We start from the raw sequence: 18,261 nt of genomic DNA on the forward strand, positions 1-18,261 counted from the left end.
AGCCCCATGATAAAGAAAGACTACTTTTCACTGTTCTTCATGAAACATGGAATTTTGAAGTTAGTGTCGTACCATGGAAAGAGACAGGTAGCCAAGTTCTACACTGTGGCTGTTGTTCAGTCACCTGACTTTGGACAATACAGGTCTTATATTGATCAAGATTCATGGCTTATGGACTTGTAATCTTTTTTTTTTTTTGTCGGTCGTGGGGCTTGAACTCTGGGGCCTGGGCGTTGTCCCTTAGCTCTTCAGCTCAAGGCGAGCGCTCTACCACTTGAGCTACAGCGCCACTTCCGGTTTTCTGGTGGTTTTATTGGAGATAGGAGTCTCACGGTCTTTCTTGCCCGGGCTGGCTTTGAGCCGCGATCCTCAGATCTCAGCCTCCTGAGTAGCTAGGATTAAAGGCGTGAGCCACCAGCGCCCGGCTTGGACTTGTAATCTTTTTGTACAACTACTTAATAATAAAATTGAAAAGTAAAAGGACAGGTCTCATAAGATTGTACACTGATTGGCTTAGTGGTAGAGTGCTTGCCTAGTATGCATGGTGCCCTGGGTTTGATTCCTTAGTACTACATAACAAAAAAAGCCAGAAGTAGCGCTGTGGTTCAAGTGGTAGAGTGCCAGCTGTGAGCAAAAAAAGCTGAGGGTCAGTGCCCAGGCCCTGAGTTCAAGCCCCAGGACTGGCAAAAAGAAAAAAGAAAGATGAAGTGGTGCTGTGGCTCAAGCAGTAGAGCACTGGCCTTGAGCTGAAGAGTGCAGGGACAGTGCCCAAGCCCAGAGTTCAAGCCCCACAACTGACCAAAAAAAAAAAAAAGTGCTAAAAGAAAAAAGAAAGAAAGAAAGAAAGAATGGAAAGTTTGGCACAAGTATTCAGTGACTGTTAATTTACTTCCTTTCTACTTGAAGGTGCCAGAATATATTTTAAATTTACTATTTTAAAATAATGTTGACAGTTTTAAACTCCCTTCCTGTGTGTGTTTGTTTGTAACAGGTTTGTTGAGACTGGCCATGAATTTGCTAGTGTAGACTGACCTGACCTTGCAATCCTCCTCCGTCCTCAGTCAATCCAGGGCTGGGGTTATAGGCATACACCATCATGCCTGGCTCACTTTTACCTTAAAAACAGGATTTTTTTGACTGGGAGGCATGGCTCAAGTGATGGAACACAATTGTGTGAATGCAAAACTTAGTTCAAGCCCCAGTCTTGGCACAAAAACAAAAACTCAAGATTTTTACTTAGTATTTATTTCAAAGAAGCAAGGTTTATGGAGATGGTGTTTCTAATTTAAAAATTAAGCTGTTTCTACAACAGGCTTTCAAATTTTCAAACGCAAAAGAAAACTCAAAGAATTTATCTTAAATTCAGATTCCTGGCTCTACAGATATGAGAGAGACCCAGGAAGGCATTCTGGCAAGACTTCCAGATGCCTCATGTCATCTGTTTTCAAGATGTTCAGCAAGTCACATTATGAGAAGTATACTTTCTATATGTTAATTCACTTAGCCGGTTTAGATATGTTATAGTTTGTCAAAATGGCTATTAAAAATAGGCTATGGAATATAGTTGTCATATGATAAAATACACATATTTAGTGTATACAGTGATCAGTTTGGTATGTGTACACATCCATGAAACCATCACTGTAAGGCAATAATGAACATACCATTCAGTGGCAGAAGTTTCCTATGTATTTTTCTCATTCCACTTCCTCACCTGGCCCTCGCAGCCATGGAATTGCTCCATCTCAATGTAGATGAATTTTCATTTTCCAGAGTTTTACGTAGATAGACCCTTGTGTCTGGCTTCTTTCATTCGGAATTAATTTCATTCATAATTCGAGATTCATCCATATTGTATATACCAGTCATTTGTTCCTTTTTATTATTGAGTAGTACTCCAGTATATAGGTACATCACAATTTGTTTACCTGTTCACTTGCTGATGGACAGTTGCTTGCTTTCCGTTTGAGGCTATCTCATGTAAAGCTACTATGAGTATTTGTGTACAGTGTTTGTGTGGATACATTCAGAATTAAATTTGTAGGATTTCATGCAACTTCTAATACTTTTCTTCTGTTTTGCTACAGAAAGTTATTGGATGGTATAGATTCCGACGAAATACTCAACAGCAGATGTCATACAGAGAACAGGTTATCCACAAGCAGCTCACTCGCATCCTCGGTGTGCCCGACCTCGTCTTCCTCCTCTTCAGCTTCATCTCCACTGCCAACAATTCCACTCATGCTTTAGAGTATGTTCTCTTTAGACCAAATCGCAGGTAAAGAAAATCTTTCCATCTGTCTCATAAAGAGAAAGAAGTTTGCACAAGTAATTGAGATTTATAGCTTTGAAAATGTTTGTGCATTGTCGTGTATTTATAGTATCTATAAAGAAATGCTTTTGTTGCTCTCTGAATAGTTAAGAGAAGGTATTTTCCTTGTCAAGTATTTATATAAATTAAACTGTTTTTAGATTAATAAGCATTAGTAAGACATGATACTATGCATAAATTCATATGGGAGTGAACAGGTAGGAACCACCATTTACTTCTTCTTGATCTATTATAGCAATGTAGATGTATTGCTTTAGAGGTCTGATCAGGATGTTAGAACAACAGTTTCAAAGACAAAACTGTAAAATTGATTCCACCTGCTGGTTAATGAGGGTTTTGCATTGTGAACTTGTTAAAGTGAAAAAACATGATTAGGTGGGTCATATTGTCTTTGGAAACTCAGTTTAATGAAATCAGTCAGTATCAGTGAAAATAATCATTAATAAATAACTATTTTTAAACTTGGGAACCTGATTTTATTGTGGTTCAAGTCCAGCCTCGCCTCGCTTGAACTCAGGACCTTTTTGGCTTTTTTGCGCAAGTCTACTGATCTGCATTTGAGCCAAACCTCCACTGAAAGCTTTCTTCTTTCTTTTTTTGGTACTTGATTGGAGATGAGATTCTCACAGACTTTCCTGCCCAGGCTGGCTTTGAACTTGGATCCTCAGATCTCAGCCTTCTGAGTAGGATTACAAGTGTGGGCCACTAGTGGCTGGGCCACTAGTGGCTGGGCCACGCTCCATTCTTTTTTTAAAAAAAAACAGGGCAAGGAGTCTTTATTAGCCACTCTGCAACTGCACTCCACTATGCCAAGCCCCATTCTTAAAGTAAAACTTTTAGAGAAGGTGATGGCAGTATATACCTATAATCCCAGCACTTAGGAAGATAAGATAGGAGGATAATTTGAGCTCACAGGGTCACCTTCAGTATAACAACATAGCAAGACCCATATGGTTGTTTTTTGTTTTTGTTTTTTTGTTTTTATTTTTTGTAGGTCGTGGGGCTTGAGCTCTGGGCCTAGGCGCTGTCCCTGAGCTCTTAAGCTCAAGGCAAGTACTCTACCACTTGAGTCACAGCACCACTTCTGGTTTTCTGGTAGTTAATTGGAGATAAGAGTTTCATGGATGCAAAAAAAAAAGGGGGAGGGGCTGGGAAGGTGACTCAGTGGTAGAGCGCTTGCCTTGCATGCATGAGGCCCTGGGTTTGATTCCTCAGCACCACATAAGTAAAAAGAAAAAAGCCGGAAGTGGCGTTGTGGCTCAAGTGGTAGAGCGCTAGCCTTGAGCTGAAGAGCTGAGGGACAGTGCCCAGGCCCAGAGTTCAGGCCCCATGACCTGACCCAAAAAAACAAACAAACAAACAAACAAAAAAGTTTCATGGATGTTCCTGCCCAGGCTGGCTTTGAACCATAGTCCTCAGATCTCAGCCTCCTGAGTAGGATTACGGGCATGAGCCACAGGAGCCCACCTCCCATATGTTTTTTTAAAAGAGAAAAAAAAAGTGATTCTTTTTTCATTATTTCTTTTTCTACTTTCCTCTTAGGTATAATCAAAGGATATCACTTGCTATTCCCAATCTAGGCAATACTAGCCAGCAAGAATACAAAGTGTCTTCAGTGCCAAATACTTCTCAGAGTTATGCCAAAGTTATTAAAGAGCATGGGTAAGTTGAAAGGTAAAATGAGAGCTTTTTTCTTTCTCTTGCAGACAGTATTTTTTTTATTTTTATTTATTTATTTATTTATTTATTTTTGTGGGTTGTGGGGCTTGAACTCTGGGCCTGGGTGCTGTCTCTAAGCACTTCAGCTCAAAGCAAGTGCTCTAGCACTTGAGCCACAGCGCCACTTCCAGTTTTCTGGTCGTTTATTGGAGATAAGAGTCTCATGGACTTTCTTTCCTGGGCTGGCTTTGAACCACGATCCTAAGATGTCTGCCTCCTGAGTAGCTAGGATTATAGACAGGCATGAGCCACCAACACCTGTCTAGTATTTCCTTTATTAATAAATCATTGATAAGTTTATGGAAATAAATGAAATCAAATTTGTTAAGATGGGAATTGAAAAATACAGTAAGGTAATTTTCTAGACTATTGTCATTACCATAAACAAAATTTTATTCTTACTAAAAAATAGTTTACTGTATTTTTATCATTTGCCACAAATATTTTTGGTGGCAAAACAAAGGTTGGGAAAGACTATGTGTATTTCTAAGGTTCTAAGAGTTAAAAAAACATAGTCATTAAAAGATGTATAGTTAGGGGCTGGGAAGATGGCTCAGTGGTAGAGCACTTGCCTTGCATGCCTGAAGCCCTGGGTTTGATTCCTCAGCCCCACATAAGCAAAAAGAAAAAGGCCAGAAGTGGCGCTGTGGCTCAAGTGGTAGAGCGCTAGCCTTGAGCTGAAGAGCTCAGGGACAGCGCCCAGGCCCAGAGTTCAGGCCCCACGACTGGAACCAAAAAAAAAAAAAAAGATGTATAGTTAGTTGTAAGCCAGGCACCAGTGGCTCATGCCTGTAATCCTCACTATCCAGGAGGTTGAGATCTGAGGATCGAGGTACAAATACAACCTAGGCGGAAAAGTTCTTGAGACTTTTATCTCCAATTAACCACCAGAAAACTGGTACTGACACTGGCTTAAAGTGGTAGAGCACTAGCCTTGAACAAAAGAGTTCAGGGACAGAGCCCAGATGCTGAGTTCAAGCTCCACAACTGACTGGAGGGGGTCTGGGGGGGTGGGGGGGGGAGACATATATATATATATATATGTTTTTGTTTTTTGTTTTGTTTTTTCTTTTGTGGTTGTGGGGCTTGAACTCTGGGGCGTGGGCACTGTCCCTGAGCTCTTCAGCTCAAGGTTAGTGCTTTACCTCTTGAACCACAGTGCCACTTCTGGTTTTCTAGTGGTTTATTAGAGATAAGAGTCTCATGGATTTTTCTGCCCAGTCTGGCTTTGAACCGTGATCCTCAGATCTCATTTAGGATTACAGGCATGAGCAACTGACACCTGGCTAAGATGTATATTTTCTAATTAGTACTTAAAACTGCCTTGCTAATGTGGTTTTTTTTTTAAATTCCTCTGCTGTAATTCTAGTAGGAAGAGCATTTTAGAATCACAATTTAATTTGCAGATTAATGATAGAAGTGGTAGGAAAAATGTCTCTCTGGTTCATGACAGTTTTAATAATTTTGACATCTGTTTTTCTGTCTTCTAGTACTGACTTTTTTGACAAGGATGGAGTAATGAAAGACATCAGGGCTATTTATCAGGTTTATAATGCACTTCAGGAAAAAGTACAGGTAACTGATTTATTAGTTGTCATTGTATGTATATTGCTTTAATTTTTTATCATTTCCCAATTGACATCTGAACTGTGGTCCATCAGATGTGCTTCCTGAAGTAATGTCAGATCTATAGAGCAGGTGGGCTAGTCCACAGAAGCCTCTGAACTACATTTTAATATTGTTTATTAAAGCAGTTAGGCCCCCAGTTACAATAGCACTCTTTCTAGGAAAATGTATGTTGAGTTTAAAGAAAGCTGTTCAGAACACAACTATCAATATCAGTCATATTCTAAGAAGAGACAGTATCAAAAGCCGCTCGTAGGGGCTGGGAAGGTGGCTCAGTGGTAGAGCGCTTGCCTTGCATGCCTGAGGCCTTGGGTTCGATTCCTCAGCACCACATAAGCAAAAAGAAAAAAGCCGGAAGTGGCGCTGTGGCTCAAGTGGTAGAGTGCTAGCCTTGAGCTGAAGAGCTGAGGGACAGTGCCCAGGCCCAGAGTTCAGGCCCCATGACCGGACCCAAAAAAAAAGCGCTCATAGCTCAATTCAGTTCTGCCTCCTTTTGAGACCACTTACTTTGCTTTTGGCCTGCCTCTTTCAAGTGGAAGGATTGCAGTGGAGCCTGTTCATTCTTAGTCATCCACACAACAAATATTTATGGAATCATCCTCAGTGATCCAGATGCTGAGCTAGATACTAACAGTACTTTCCCACATTCTTTTCATCATCATGTGTTCTTGCTGGTAAACCCTAAGCACAAAACAGTCTTTGAACTTGCCTTTCAGGGCAAGAAGGACAGTGGCTTGTTAGAATCTCTCCTAAGGCTAGAAAAAGCATTTTTGTTAGAAGAAGTCTCCAAAGAATAAAGTAAGGAATGAAGGCAGCATTGGAAAGAGGGGGAAGATTGAGTGCAGTCCTGGGGCACAAGGAGAGAGCATACAGTGGCAGTTTCCAGTGCCTCTCCAAATTAGGCTTTCCCTTACCACTCACTGTATCTGGAACTCTACATGCTCACTGGTGCGAGCTTACTTTCTGAAAGTTTCTGGTATTTCTGCTATGGGAAGAATGTGCAGTAGAAAACAGCTTTTGTCCTGAATTCATGTCCATGCCCTTTCAAACTGTCAGCACAGGCCAAAAGAACTTCACAGTGACTATTAGACATTTCCTTGTTGATTAAAGAAGGCCAGCTCTGAAAATACTGATATCTCATAGTGATTATTAATGATTGAATTATATTGATGCAACTTCAAATAGTTACCTTTTATTAAACCTTGACTTTGGAATGTATTATTCTCTTTTCTAGCTTTCCCTCATTATTATTTTCCTGTTAAATAAATCTGTCTTATCTCTTTTTTTTACTTTGTTGGTTATAAATAAATGTTGAAAGCATCTCATTGCTGTCTTTTACTCTTCGTTTGTAAGCTACATTAGTAGCAAAAAATTTCCTTTTCACTTCAATAAAAATGGTGAATTAGAGCTGGGAATGTGGCTTCATGATAGTGTTTGCCTAGTACAACAAAAACAGAAAAGGTCAGAAGTGGCGCCATGACTCAAGTGGTAGAGTACTAGCCTTGAGTAAAAGAAGCTCAGGGACAGTGCTCAGGTCCTGAGTTCAAGCCCCAGGACTGGCAAAAAAAAAAAGAAGAATTAGCTGGGCTTCAGTGGCTCATGCCTGTAATCCTAGCAACTCAAGAGGCTGAGATCTGAGGATTATGGTTTGAAGCCAGCCGAGGCAGGAGATTCTTATCTCAATTAAGTACCAAAAAAGCCAGAAGTAGAGCTGTGGCTCAAGTGGTAGAGTATTAGATTTGAGCAAAAAAGTTCAGGGACATGCCTAGGCCCTGAGTTCAAGCCCCAGGACTGGTACATATACCAAAAAAAAAAGATGAATCAAGGGAAAAGATTGTATTTTTTTTTTTTTTTTGGTCGATCGTGGGGCTTGAATTCTGGGCCCGGGCTCTGTCTCTCAGCTCTTCAGCTCAAGGCTAGCCTCCTACCACTTGAGCCACAGCACCACTTCCAGCTTATATGATGCTGAGGAATCGAACCGAGGGCCTCATGTACGCTAGGCAAGCACTCTACCACTGAGCCAACTTCTCAGCCCAAGATTGTATCTCTTATTCTTAAGAATTTGTAAGCTGGGAAGTCGGCTCAGTGGTAGAGTGCTTGTCTCACATGCATGAAGCCCTGGGTTCTTTTCCTCAGCACCATATAAGTAGAAAAAAGCTGGAAGTGGCACTGTGGCTCAAGTGGTAGAGCGCTAGCCTTGCGCTGAAGAGCTCAGGGACAGTGCCCAGGCCCCAGAGTTCAAGCCCCATGACCAACAAAAAAAAAAAAAAAGAATTTATAAGCTGAATTGTACAAGGATTAAGAAAGGAAATCAATGGATAGGAACAATCTGGACCCAGGTAAGGTGGTGTGCCACTGGGCTCCAGTGGCACATGCCTATAATCCTTGCCCGCAAGAGGCTGAGGCAGGAGCATTTTAAGCTTAAGGCCAGTCTTGGCAGCATATCAAGACCCTGTCTCAAGAAAACAATCCTAGTTCCTTGGTCCTTTCTATCTCATGTGTCTGTTTTGAACTTGATTTAATCATCTGGTCTTTTTCTAAGTTTGTAATAAGAATGAATTTATGGGTCTGGAAAGGTGGCTCAGTGGTAGAGCGCTTGCCTTGCAGACCTGAGGCCCTTGGTTCAATTCCTCAATACCACATAAGCAAAAAGAAAAAAGCTGGAAGTGGTGCTGTGGCTCAAGTGGTAGAGCATTAGCTTTGAGCTGAAGAGCTAAGGGACAGCGCCCAGGCCCAGAGTTCAGGCCCCACAACCGGACCCTCCCCCACCCCCCCAAAAAAAGAATGAGTTTCTAAAGTGCCTTAGGCTTGAATGAAACTAACCTTTCTTTTTATGTTTTCCCTCCTCAGGCAGTGTGTGCAGATGTTGAAAAGAGTGAGCGAGTTGTTGAATCTTGCCAGGCAGAAGTGAATAAATTAAGAAGACAAGTCACTCAGAAGAAAAATGAAAAAGAACAAGAAAGAAGTATGTTTCTTAGTAATTTTATCATTAGTATCAGGGAAATGACTTTTTTTTGGTACTGGGGATGGAACCCAGAGTGTTGTACCTGCTTTGCTACTGAGCTACATCACAGCCCTGAAATGTCTTATTTTAAGTATCCAATTAGACATTAAGTGGCATGAGTTCCATTCAGCAAGCACCAAGTTAACTTGTTTGTTTTTGTTTTTGTTTTTTGGGTCTGGTCGTGGGGCCTGAACTCTGGGCCTGGGCGCTGTCCCTGAGCTCTTCAGCTCAAGGCTAGCGCTCTACCACTTGAGCCACAGCACCACATCCGGCTTTTTTTCTTTTTGCTTATGTGGTACTGAGGAATCGAACCCAGGGCCTCATGCACGCAAGGCAAGCACTCTACCACTGAGCCACCTTCCCAGCCCCCCAAGTTAACTTGTTTAAGGAAAGACATTCCCTTGTCACTGAGCTCTTCCTAAGGAGAAGGGCTATTTTTTTTTCTTCAAATTTTTTACTGTGATTAAGTAGTTACATAATTTCCCAAATTTCACAGTATTGTGAAGTGATGCTTAGTTAAAGTCACAAACACATTCTAACTTTCATGGAGCAAATTGTCTCTCACGGTCTATAACGTTTATGAGTTCTATGAGCTTTGCGATGCAGTTATTTCTTCCACATTGGGTGATATGAACATTTCTTTTGTTTTGCATAGCATCAGCTGTTCCCTCTTTCTACTTGTTCCCTCCCTCCCATCGCTGCCATTGAATTGCTTAGTTCATTTTGGTCAATGTCCAGTACAGCTGATGGGTCCCGCTGTTGTATGTTTTTCCCTGGTTTCCTCTAGTTTTGTGTCCTCCTGGTTCCCCTCCGGTGTGCACATATATACCATACATGTGATCAGCAGCATGGCGTTATTTAGTAGTGATTTGACCAGATGAGTGGAAGTCCTTTGTTTATTAAGTCCTGTTAATTTTGTTGTATCACCTAACATTTTGGATTTAACATCCACTAATCAGGGAGACCATGTGTCGTTTGTCTCTTTGCTCTTGGCTTACCTTGCTCAACATGATTTCTTCTAGTTCCATCCATTTCCCTGCAAGTGCCATTATTTTGTCCTTTCTAATGGCTGCATAATATTCCATTGTGTATAGATACCACAATTTTTGGATCCATTCATCTGTGGCGGGACATCTGGGTCGTTTCCATATCGTGGCTATTGTGAACAGTGCTATAATAAACATGGAGGTGCATGTGTCCTTGTATACTGGTTCCTGTTGTTCAGGATAGATGCCTAGAAGTGGTATGACTGGGTCATAAAGGAGGTCAATATTTAACTTTGTGAGGACCCTCCAGACTGCTTTCCAAAGTGGTCGTACAAGTGTACATTCCCACCAGCAGTATAATAGGGTTCCTCTTTCTCCACATCCCCTCCAGCATTTGTCGTTGGCTGACTTGAGGATGTGGGCCGTTTTGACTGGGGAAAGGTGGTATCTCAGGGTTGTCTTTATTTGCATTTCCTTCACAACCAGGAATGGTGAACATTTCCTCATGTGCTTCTTTGCCATTTTTATCTCTTCTTCTGAGAAGTCTCTCTTTAGTGCCCTTGCCCATTTAGTAATTGGTTTGTTGGATTTGGGAGGGATTAGTTTCTTGAGTTCCCTGTATATACTGGATATTAACCCCTTGTCTGATATACTGCTGGTAAATACTTTTTCCCAATTAGTTGGTTGTCTTTCTAGCTTGGTTGGTATAGCTTTAGCTGTGCAGAAACTTTTTATTTTAAGGTAGTCCCATTTGTCAAGTCTCTCTCCAATTTGTTGTGACCCTGGGACTCTGTTCAGGAAGTTTCTTTCTGTACCTATAAGTTCAAGTGTCTCTCCTACTCTGTCCTGCAGTAGTTTCAGAGATTCAGGTTTGATGTTAAGGTCTTTAATCCATTTTGAGTTGATGTTGGTGCATGGTGATAGGCTGGGGTCCACTTTTATTTTTTTTTTTTAACTGTATTTGTTTTGTCTTTTTTGGTACTGGGGATCGAACCCACTGAGCTGCATCCCAGCCCATTTTTGTTTGGATTTTTTTTTTTAAGTTCATGTGGATTTTTTTTTTTTTTTTTTTTTTGCCAGTGTGGGGCTTGAACTCTGGGCCTGGGTGCTGTCCCTCAGCTCTTCAGTTCAAGGCTAGCACTCTACCACTTGAGGCACAGCGCCATTTGGGGTCCACTTTTAGTTTTCTGCATGTGGACGCCCAGTTTTCCCAGCACCAGTGGTTGAAGAGGCTGTGTTTCTTCCACTGTATGTCTTTGGCTCCTTTGTCAAATATCAGCTGATTTTTAGGCATGTGGTTTTATTTCTGGATCTTCTATTCCATTGGCCTTCGAGTCTGTTTTTGTGCCAGTACCATGCTGTCTTTGTTATTATGGCTCTATAGTAGAGTTTGAAGTTCGGCATCGAGATCCCTCCCATGTTGTTTTTCCTAGAATTGTTTTGGCTATTCTAGGTCTTTCGTTGTTCCATATGAATTTTTGGACTGTATTCTGTATTTCAGAGATGTACGTCATTGGGATTTTAATAGGAATTGCATTGAACTTGTATATTAATTTTGGCAGTATTGCCATTTTCACTATATTAAGTCTGCCTATCCAAGAGCATGGAAGGTCTTTCCATTTCCTAGTGTGGGAAGGGCTATTTTTGCAGTAGCCTTCAGGTCTCTTAAAAACTGGAAGAAAAAGTGAGGATAGAAAAGCTGACACAGGGCTGGGAAGGTGGCTCAGTGGTAGAGCACTTGTCTTGCATGCATGAGGCCCTGGGTTCGATTCCCCAGTACCACATAAGCAAAAAGAAAGTCAGAAGTGGCTCTGTGGCTCAAGTGGTAGAGCGCTAGCCTTGAGCTGAAGAGCTGAGGTACAGCGCCCAAGCCCAGAGTTCAGGCCCTACAACCGGACCCCCCCCCAAAAAAAAAAAGAAAAAAAAAAAGAAAAGTTGACACAGAAGTTAGAACAGGTAGTGGCGCTGTGGCTCAAGTGGCAGAGCACTTGCCTTGAGCTGAAGGACAGTGTTCAAGCCACACACACACACACACACACACACACACACACACACACACACACACACACACACACACACACACACACACACACACACACACACACACACACACACACACACACACACACACACACACACACACACACACACACACACACACACACACACACACACACACACACACACACACACACACGTTCAAATAAATCCAGTAGGTCTGATGATTATGACTAAGCAAACCCTGACATGCCTTACCTGTATGAACTGTGCCTTATGTTCTAGCTACAGAAAAAGCCAGGCAGTAGTAGCTTACTCCTATAATCATAGTTCCTCAGGAGGCTGAGATCTGAGGATCACAGTTTAAAGTTAGCCTCAGCAGAAAAGTCTCTATGACTTTCTCTAATAGCAAAAAAGCTGAACTAAGAGGTATGGCTGAAGGGGTAAAGCACCAGCCATATGTGAAGAAGCCAAGTAAAGGCACGAGGGCCTGAGTTCGAGTCCTAGTACTGGCACTGAAACAAAGCAAAAGCTTCTAAAATTTCTTAACAGTTGTATTAGATTTACATCAGGGTTGTGATGCAGACTTTTTTTTAAATTTAATTTTATTGTCAAGATAATGTACAGAGGGGTTACATTTACATACATAAGGTAGTGAGTATATTTCTTTCTTTTCTTTTCTTTTCTTTTTTTTTGCCTGTCCTGGGGCTTGAATTCAGGGCCTGGGCACTGTCCCTGAGTTTCTTTTTGCTTAAGGCTAGCTCTCTACCACTTGAGCCACAACACTACTTCTGGCTTTTTCTGTGTATATGATACTGAGGAATCTAACCCAGGGCTTCATGCATGCTACACAAGCACTCTACCACTAAACACATTCCCAGTTCCCCCCTACCCCCCTTTTTTTTTGTTGGTCGTGGGGCTTGAACTCTGGGCCTGGGCACTGTCCCTGAGCTCTTCAGCTCAAGGCAAATGCTCTGCCACTTGAGCCACAGTGCCACTTCTGGTTTTCTGGTAGTTAATTGGAGATAAGAGTCTCATGGACTTTTCTGCCCAGGCTGGCTTTGAACCATGATCCTCAGATCTTAGCCTCCTGTGTATCTACGATTACAGGTTTTAGCCACCAGCGCCCAGCATGATGTAGACTTCTTTGTCAGATTTTTGGTTGTTATGCATAAACGTATATCATTAAGCCTAGGGATGCTAAAATGAAAGTTAGGTCTGAGAATCTAATAATTCCAATATAGTAACAGATTTAACATTTATACATACAATTTATAAAATGTATGTCAAATAATATCAAGTGTAAAAGACAATTTTGTGAACTAACTTCTAATTTAACAAGGACATATATAATCCAGTTAAAAGGTTATTTATGTTTCCAGGAAAATGTTGATTTTTATAGAAATAATTAGAAATGTTCTGGGCATGATGTCATACTAGTGCTCATGAGACTGAGTCAGGTGGACTGTGAGCTCAAAATCAACTTGTGATACATAGTAAGACATGGCCTCAAAAAACAACACACACAAAAAAGGACAAATTTTAGATGAACTTAGAATAGTTGAATCAATAATAGAATAGTATTCAGAATAAGTTATGGTGGTACATTAATATATGCAACCAGAATTTACTAATTTTTTTTTTTTTTTGGTTGGTCGTGGGTCTTAAGCTCTGGTCCTGGGTGCTGTTTCTTCAGCTCAAAGCAAGTGCTGTACCACTTGAGCCACAGTGCCACCTAACACAGAGCTTTTGAGCTTTTGTTTTGTTTTGGTTGGGTGGTTTGAACTCAGGGTCTGGGTGCTGTCCACTTTGAGCCACAGTGCCAGGGTTTTCTGCGGTTTAATTGGTGATAAGATTCTCACAGACTTTCCTGCCCTGGCTTGCTTTGATCCTTAGATTTCAGCCTCCTGAGTAGTAAGATTACAGGTGTGAACCACTGGCTTCTGGCAGCTTTTGATCTTTCAAGGAAAAGAAAGTTCCTAAGTGCATGCTTAATGGGAGCTCTAAAGGAAAATACTACTTGATGTGAGGCTCAGGAAAAGCCCAAGTTCACATGACATGGTAGTGCTTATTTCAGGATCTGGAGTGATGTGTGTTCTATACTCTGGGCCCTACTTCTAGTCAGATTATTTTAGCTTTTCTGAACTGTGATGTCTGCATATTTAATGGAAATTATGCAGCAATGATAGGGCCAGGGTTACAGAAGGCTGTATTGTGCTTGAGAATTAATGTATCAGGTAATACTTTGAAAAAACTATAATGTGTTATGAAGTTAAAATAATGGTAACAATTTTATAGCCTTGCTGCATTTTTCTAGAATGTTCAGGTTGACTGTGTGACGCACTAAGATGCAAATCTATGAAAATATTGAAGTTGTTACAGTGTTCTTCCTGTTTCACCCAGGACTGCAGCAGGCAATGTTAAGCAGACAGATGCCTGCTGAAAGCTTGGAGCCAGTGTTCAGTCCCCGGATGCCCTATTCTGGGTTTACAGCTGAAGGCAGAAGTACACTTGCAGATGCAGAACCCTCTGATCCTCCTCCCCCCTACTCTGATTTTCACCCAAACAATCAAGAAAGTACTCTGAGCCAGTCTCCAATGGAAAGGAGTGTCTTCATGCCAAGACCTCAAGCTGTGGGTTCTTCCAATTATGTTTCCACCAGTGCCAGACTGAAGTATCCTGGAAGTGGAACAGATCTTCCTTCCCAAAGAGCAGCTGGAGACAGTGATGAGACAGATGACAGTGATTATGAAAATTTGATTGACCCTACAGAGCCCTCTAATAGTGAATACTCACATCCGAAGGATTCAAGACCCGTGACACATCCTGATGAGGACCCCAGGAACGTTCAGACCTCCCAGATTTAACTAAACAAAAGAAACTGCTAGGTAATGTGTTTCTTAATGGCTTATGGAGAGAGTCTGTTGAGAACTCAGTCTGGGAGGAGAACTGCTTTCTCAGATCATGGCTCCCAAAGGGAAAGTCCTTGTGCACAGAACTTGAAGGAGACTCCGTCCCTGGTCCTCAGCTCCAGATGCAGTGTGCAGGTTTCATGACAGAATCATTAAGATAATCAAATTGTCCTAATTCTGGTGCAATTCACGGATGTACTGGTAAATTTAGGTGAAGTGAAACTTATCAGTATAGTTTCTGTTCTTTAAATCGGAAATTAGAGACTAAGCACAATTAGTCTATAAATGTTCTATAAATCAAAAACTTACCTCTTGCACTATCATGCCTTGAAATTTACTTTTTCAATGGGAAACAAGTTTAGCAGCAGCTTTCAAAGAACTTCTTTCTATGATGAGCCAAATTAATCTTTGCCAGAAAAGAAATTTTATTAATTCCAAGAAGCCTGATTGGAACAAATCAGACATACCTTCTCTTGTCTGCATGATTGTAAGATCAGAAGGGAGGGCTTTGTTTCAACTTTTTTCTACTAGCCTGATATGTATTGTCACTTAAAATGGTTGCCTTTTAAAAGACATATAGAAATACTAACTACGAGTAAGTAATCACCAAAATAAGTATATCATAAATAAGTTAATTTTCTTTCGGTGGGTGACAGCAACTGGCCTGTTACACTAGCATACTGTGGTCTCTGGAGACTTAGGAGAGACACAGAGTGGAAACCAGAGGGGCGTGTGCCAGACAAACAGATTCCAGACATGATGGCGTTAGCTGAGCTCACACGTGAGGGATAGAACTCACTTAGATCATCTGACAAACCCTAGTGTTAGTTTTATTTGTGGAGGAAAGGAATTTAAATAAACTTTGGGAATCTTGATGAATAAAGGTTGTTTTAAATCTCAATAACCATACTTTTTTTTTTTTACGTTGTCATTTGGGAGATTATTACAGAATGTATAGAGACAGTTGGGATGAACTTACATTTTTACTTAATTACTGCTTGTTTTCTACTTTGGCCCAGAATGTGTGAAACCACTAAGACATTCATGAGTCTGTTGAGCTCCTGGTTTGGATATGGCAAGATCCAATGTATTATGAGAAGGTCACACATGGAGTTCATACATGAGGCTTAACTGTTCTAGACTAGTCGAAGCCTGTAAGAAGAAGGAAATCATTAGAGAGGCTTAAAATCTGGCTCCAAAAAGTAGCTTCGTCTTCTGGGAGGGATGTTTACTTGTGAAGCCAGCTCTCAACAGAATCAGCAGTGATGGAGACTGCTATTCCTCGGGTGTGCACGCTGTGGGTCTGTGTGGTAACCATCAGGTTCTGTCTGCCTTACACCACTGCCATTTGATTTGAAATGTTGCAGATCATGGTATCTGCAAATGTATTCGTAATTTTTATCCGCTACCTACTAGCAGCTTCAGCACCAGTGTGAACTTAATTTTGTTTTAAGTGCCATTGCCATCTCCTCTGTTCAGATTTTGACATTCAGGAAAATATTATTTTTATGCCATATTGAAATCTACAGTGTATATCTGACAAAGCAGTTAAATGTGACAATAAAACTTATTTAATCATGATACCATTGTTTTAATGTCTGTTTCAGTGTTTGACAAAGTCTTGCTTCATTGGACTCCTTCTGGCATTTCATAACAGATGAGGGGTTTTAAAGAATGTTAAAACTCATATCCAAGCTCACCCCTGTAATCCTTGTCACACAATATCCTGGCTGAGATCTGAGGATTGTGGTTTGAAGCCAGCCCAGGCAGTAAGTCTGTAAGACTCAGATCTCCAATTAACCATCAAAAAGTTGGAAATGGATTTGTGGCTCAATTGGTAGAGTGCTAACCTTGAGCAAAAAAAAGCTCAAGGGTAGTATTCAGGCCCTGAATTCAAGTCCTGGGGCTGGCACCAAAAAACATATCGAATCCCTACAGTCTTTATGTGTCAACTGGTTTCCTGAGAAGTTGGTAAAGTATTTCCGATTTCAAGGAGAGCACATTGAGTGGCAAGTTACCTAGATAATCCCTCAAGTATGAAGCTGGCTCTCGGGAAGGTCCCCACGAGGACCTGTTCTACAAGAAATGTGCCTCGCCTGGGTCGCCCTGTGACTACTGGGATGTCTGCTGGCTATCCCAAGAGCATCTTGGGATATGTGGGCTCACTTTAGAGAGAGGACCTACTCCCCGTGATGATATCTGGAGAGCCACTGCCGTTGAGTCATGTGCTTCTTCCAAAATTCAAAGTGTCTGTAAGCAGGATTTTAATTTTCCAGTTATTTGGAGAGACTGCTCTTTCTCCCCTCTCTCTCTCTTCTCTGTGTGTATGCACCTGTACTCAGGCGGCTTCTAAACTTTAATCCTCAGATCTCAGCCTCCTAAGTAGCTCAGATTATACGTGTGAACTGAGCCACTTAATGTGTTCAGTTACACATTTTAATTGGATTTTCTGGAGTAGGATCAAAATGTGAAAATAAGTATTGTTCCCAAATATTTATTATACATATTTCACAATTCCAGACACAGGCAGTAACACTAGCTGCTGTTTGTCTACTAGCACACTTTAATCTTAGCCTCATGCTTGCTAGGCAAGCACTCTACCATTTGAGCCACTTCTGTCACTCTATGCCAGGGCCTCCCTGGACTTTACTCCTCTTATTTGTGTTTCCCTTTGTCACTGGGATGACAAAGGTGCACTACTATACCCAACCATTGATGGTGATGGAATCGCAAGAACTTTTCGGTTTCTGCCCTGTTTGGCCTCTAATCATCTGATCTGCCAATCTCAGCCTCCCAAGTAGTTATGATTGCAGGCTTGAGCCACTGTGCCTGGTACTAATTAGTGACTAAATAATACAAAAATAAGAAGGCTAGACCTGATTTTCCTAGACTGTAGCTTTTAGTTACTAAAAGATACTTACTCTTTTGCAAGATTCATCCTTTCCCACAGTAAAACTGAATTCTGCCAGATAGGAAGTCTGAAGGATTATTATGGTTTTTGTGATATTCTAAATAAAGCAGGACTTGGAGTACAGCGCAGCTGTTCACTCGTGCTATCTGGTCCCCAGACAGTTGAGCAGGGCACTCCTAGAAGCAAGTCCTTGGAACATCCACCAGGAGATGGTCTTTTGAGTGCCAGTCATTACCCAGAGTGCAGGCTGTAGTATACAGTATTTTTCTGTGTATGCTGGTACTGGGGCTTGAACTCAGAGCTGCACTGTCTCTCAGCTGTAGTCACTCAAGGCTAGCACTCTACCATAGCTCTACTTCTGGCTATTTGCTGGTTAATTGGAGACAAGAGTCTCATAAACTTGAGTACCTGGCTGGCTTTGAACCATGATCCTCCTGAGTAGCCAGAATTACTCATGAAGATATGGCAAAAGGAATGAATGACATTGATGCTAATGATAGTCAAGTGGTCATTCCCATTTTGGTACATTTCCCAGAAGAAATGGTCTCTGCAGTTATTAAAAAGACTGAAGTAGAAGCCATAAAAGGCTTCTTGACATGGAGAGATACTTTCTAGATGTCAAGTGGAGAGGCACGGATATCCGAATGGTGTGTGAGGTATGATTCTTACGGGGGCAAGGTTATGTAGGATTGTTTTGATAGCAATGTGGAAGAGTATTGAGGGAAACATTAACTGTGTTCTCTCTGGGTCATGATGATAGAGGTAATTTTTTT

The 18,261-nt window shown here is 41.3% G+C and overlaps 1 protein-coding gene across 1 annotated transcript in view; it reads left to right on the forward strand.

The window, feature by feature from the left end:
* Abraxas2 (abraxas 2, BRISC complex subunit) overlaps positions 1 to 16,158 on the forward strand; it is a 41,283-nt gene extending 25,125 nt beyond the window's left edge. Inside the window, exons 5-9 of the mRNA XM_069988261.1 lie at positions 2,088 to 2,278; positions 3,875 to 3,994; positions 5,542 to 5,626; positions 8,528 to 8,642; positions 14,069 to 16,158. Coding sequence (XP_069844362.1) covers positions 2,088 to 2,278; positions 3,875 to 3,994; positions 5,542 to 5,626; positions 8,528 to 8,642; positions 14,069 to 14,532 — 975 coding nt within the window. The 3' untranslated portion in view covers positions 14,533 to 16,158. The remainder of the gene's footprint in view (positions 1 to 2,087; positions 2,279 to 3,874; positions 3,995 to 5,541; positions 5,627 to 8,527; positions 8,643 to 14,068) is intronic.
* Positions 16,159 to 18,261: the final 2,103 nt, after the last annotated feature.

The sequence above is a fragment of the Dipodomys merriami genome, unplaced genomic scaffold (assembly GCF_024711535.1).
Source record: "Dipodomys merriami isolate MVZ:Mamm:240054 unplaced genomic scaffold, mDipMer1.0.p SCAF_35, whole genome shotgun sequence".
Lineage (NCBI taxonomy): Eukaryota > Metazoa > Chordata > Mammalia > Rodentia > Heteromyidae > Dipodomys > Dipodomys merriami.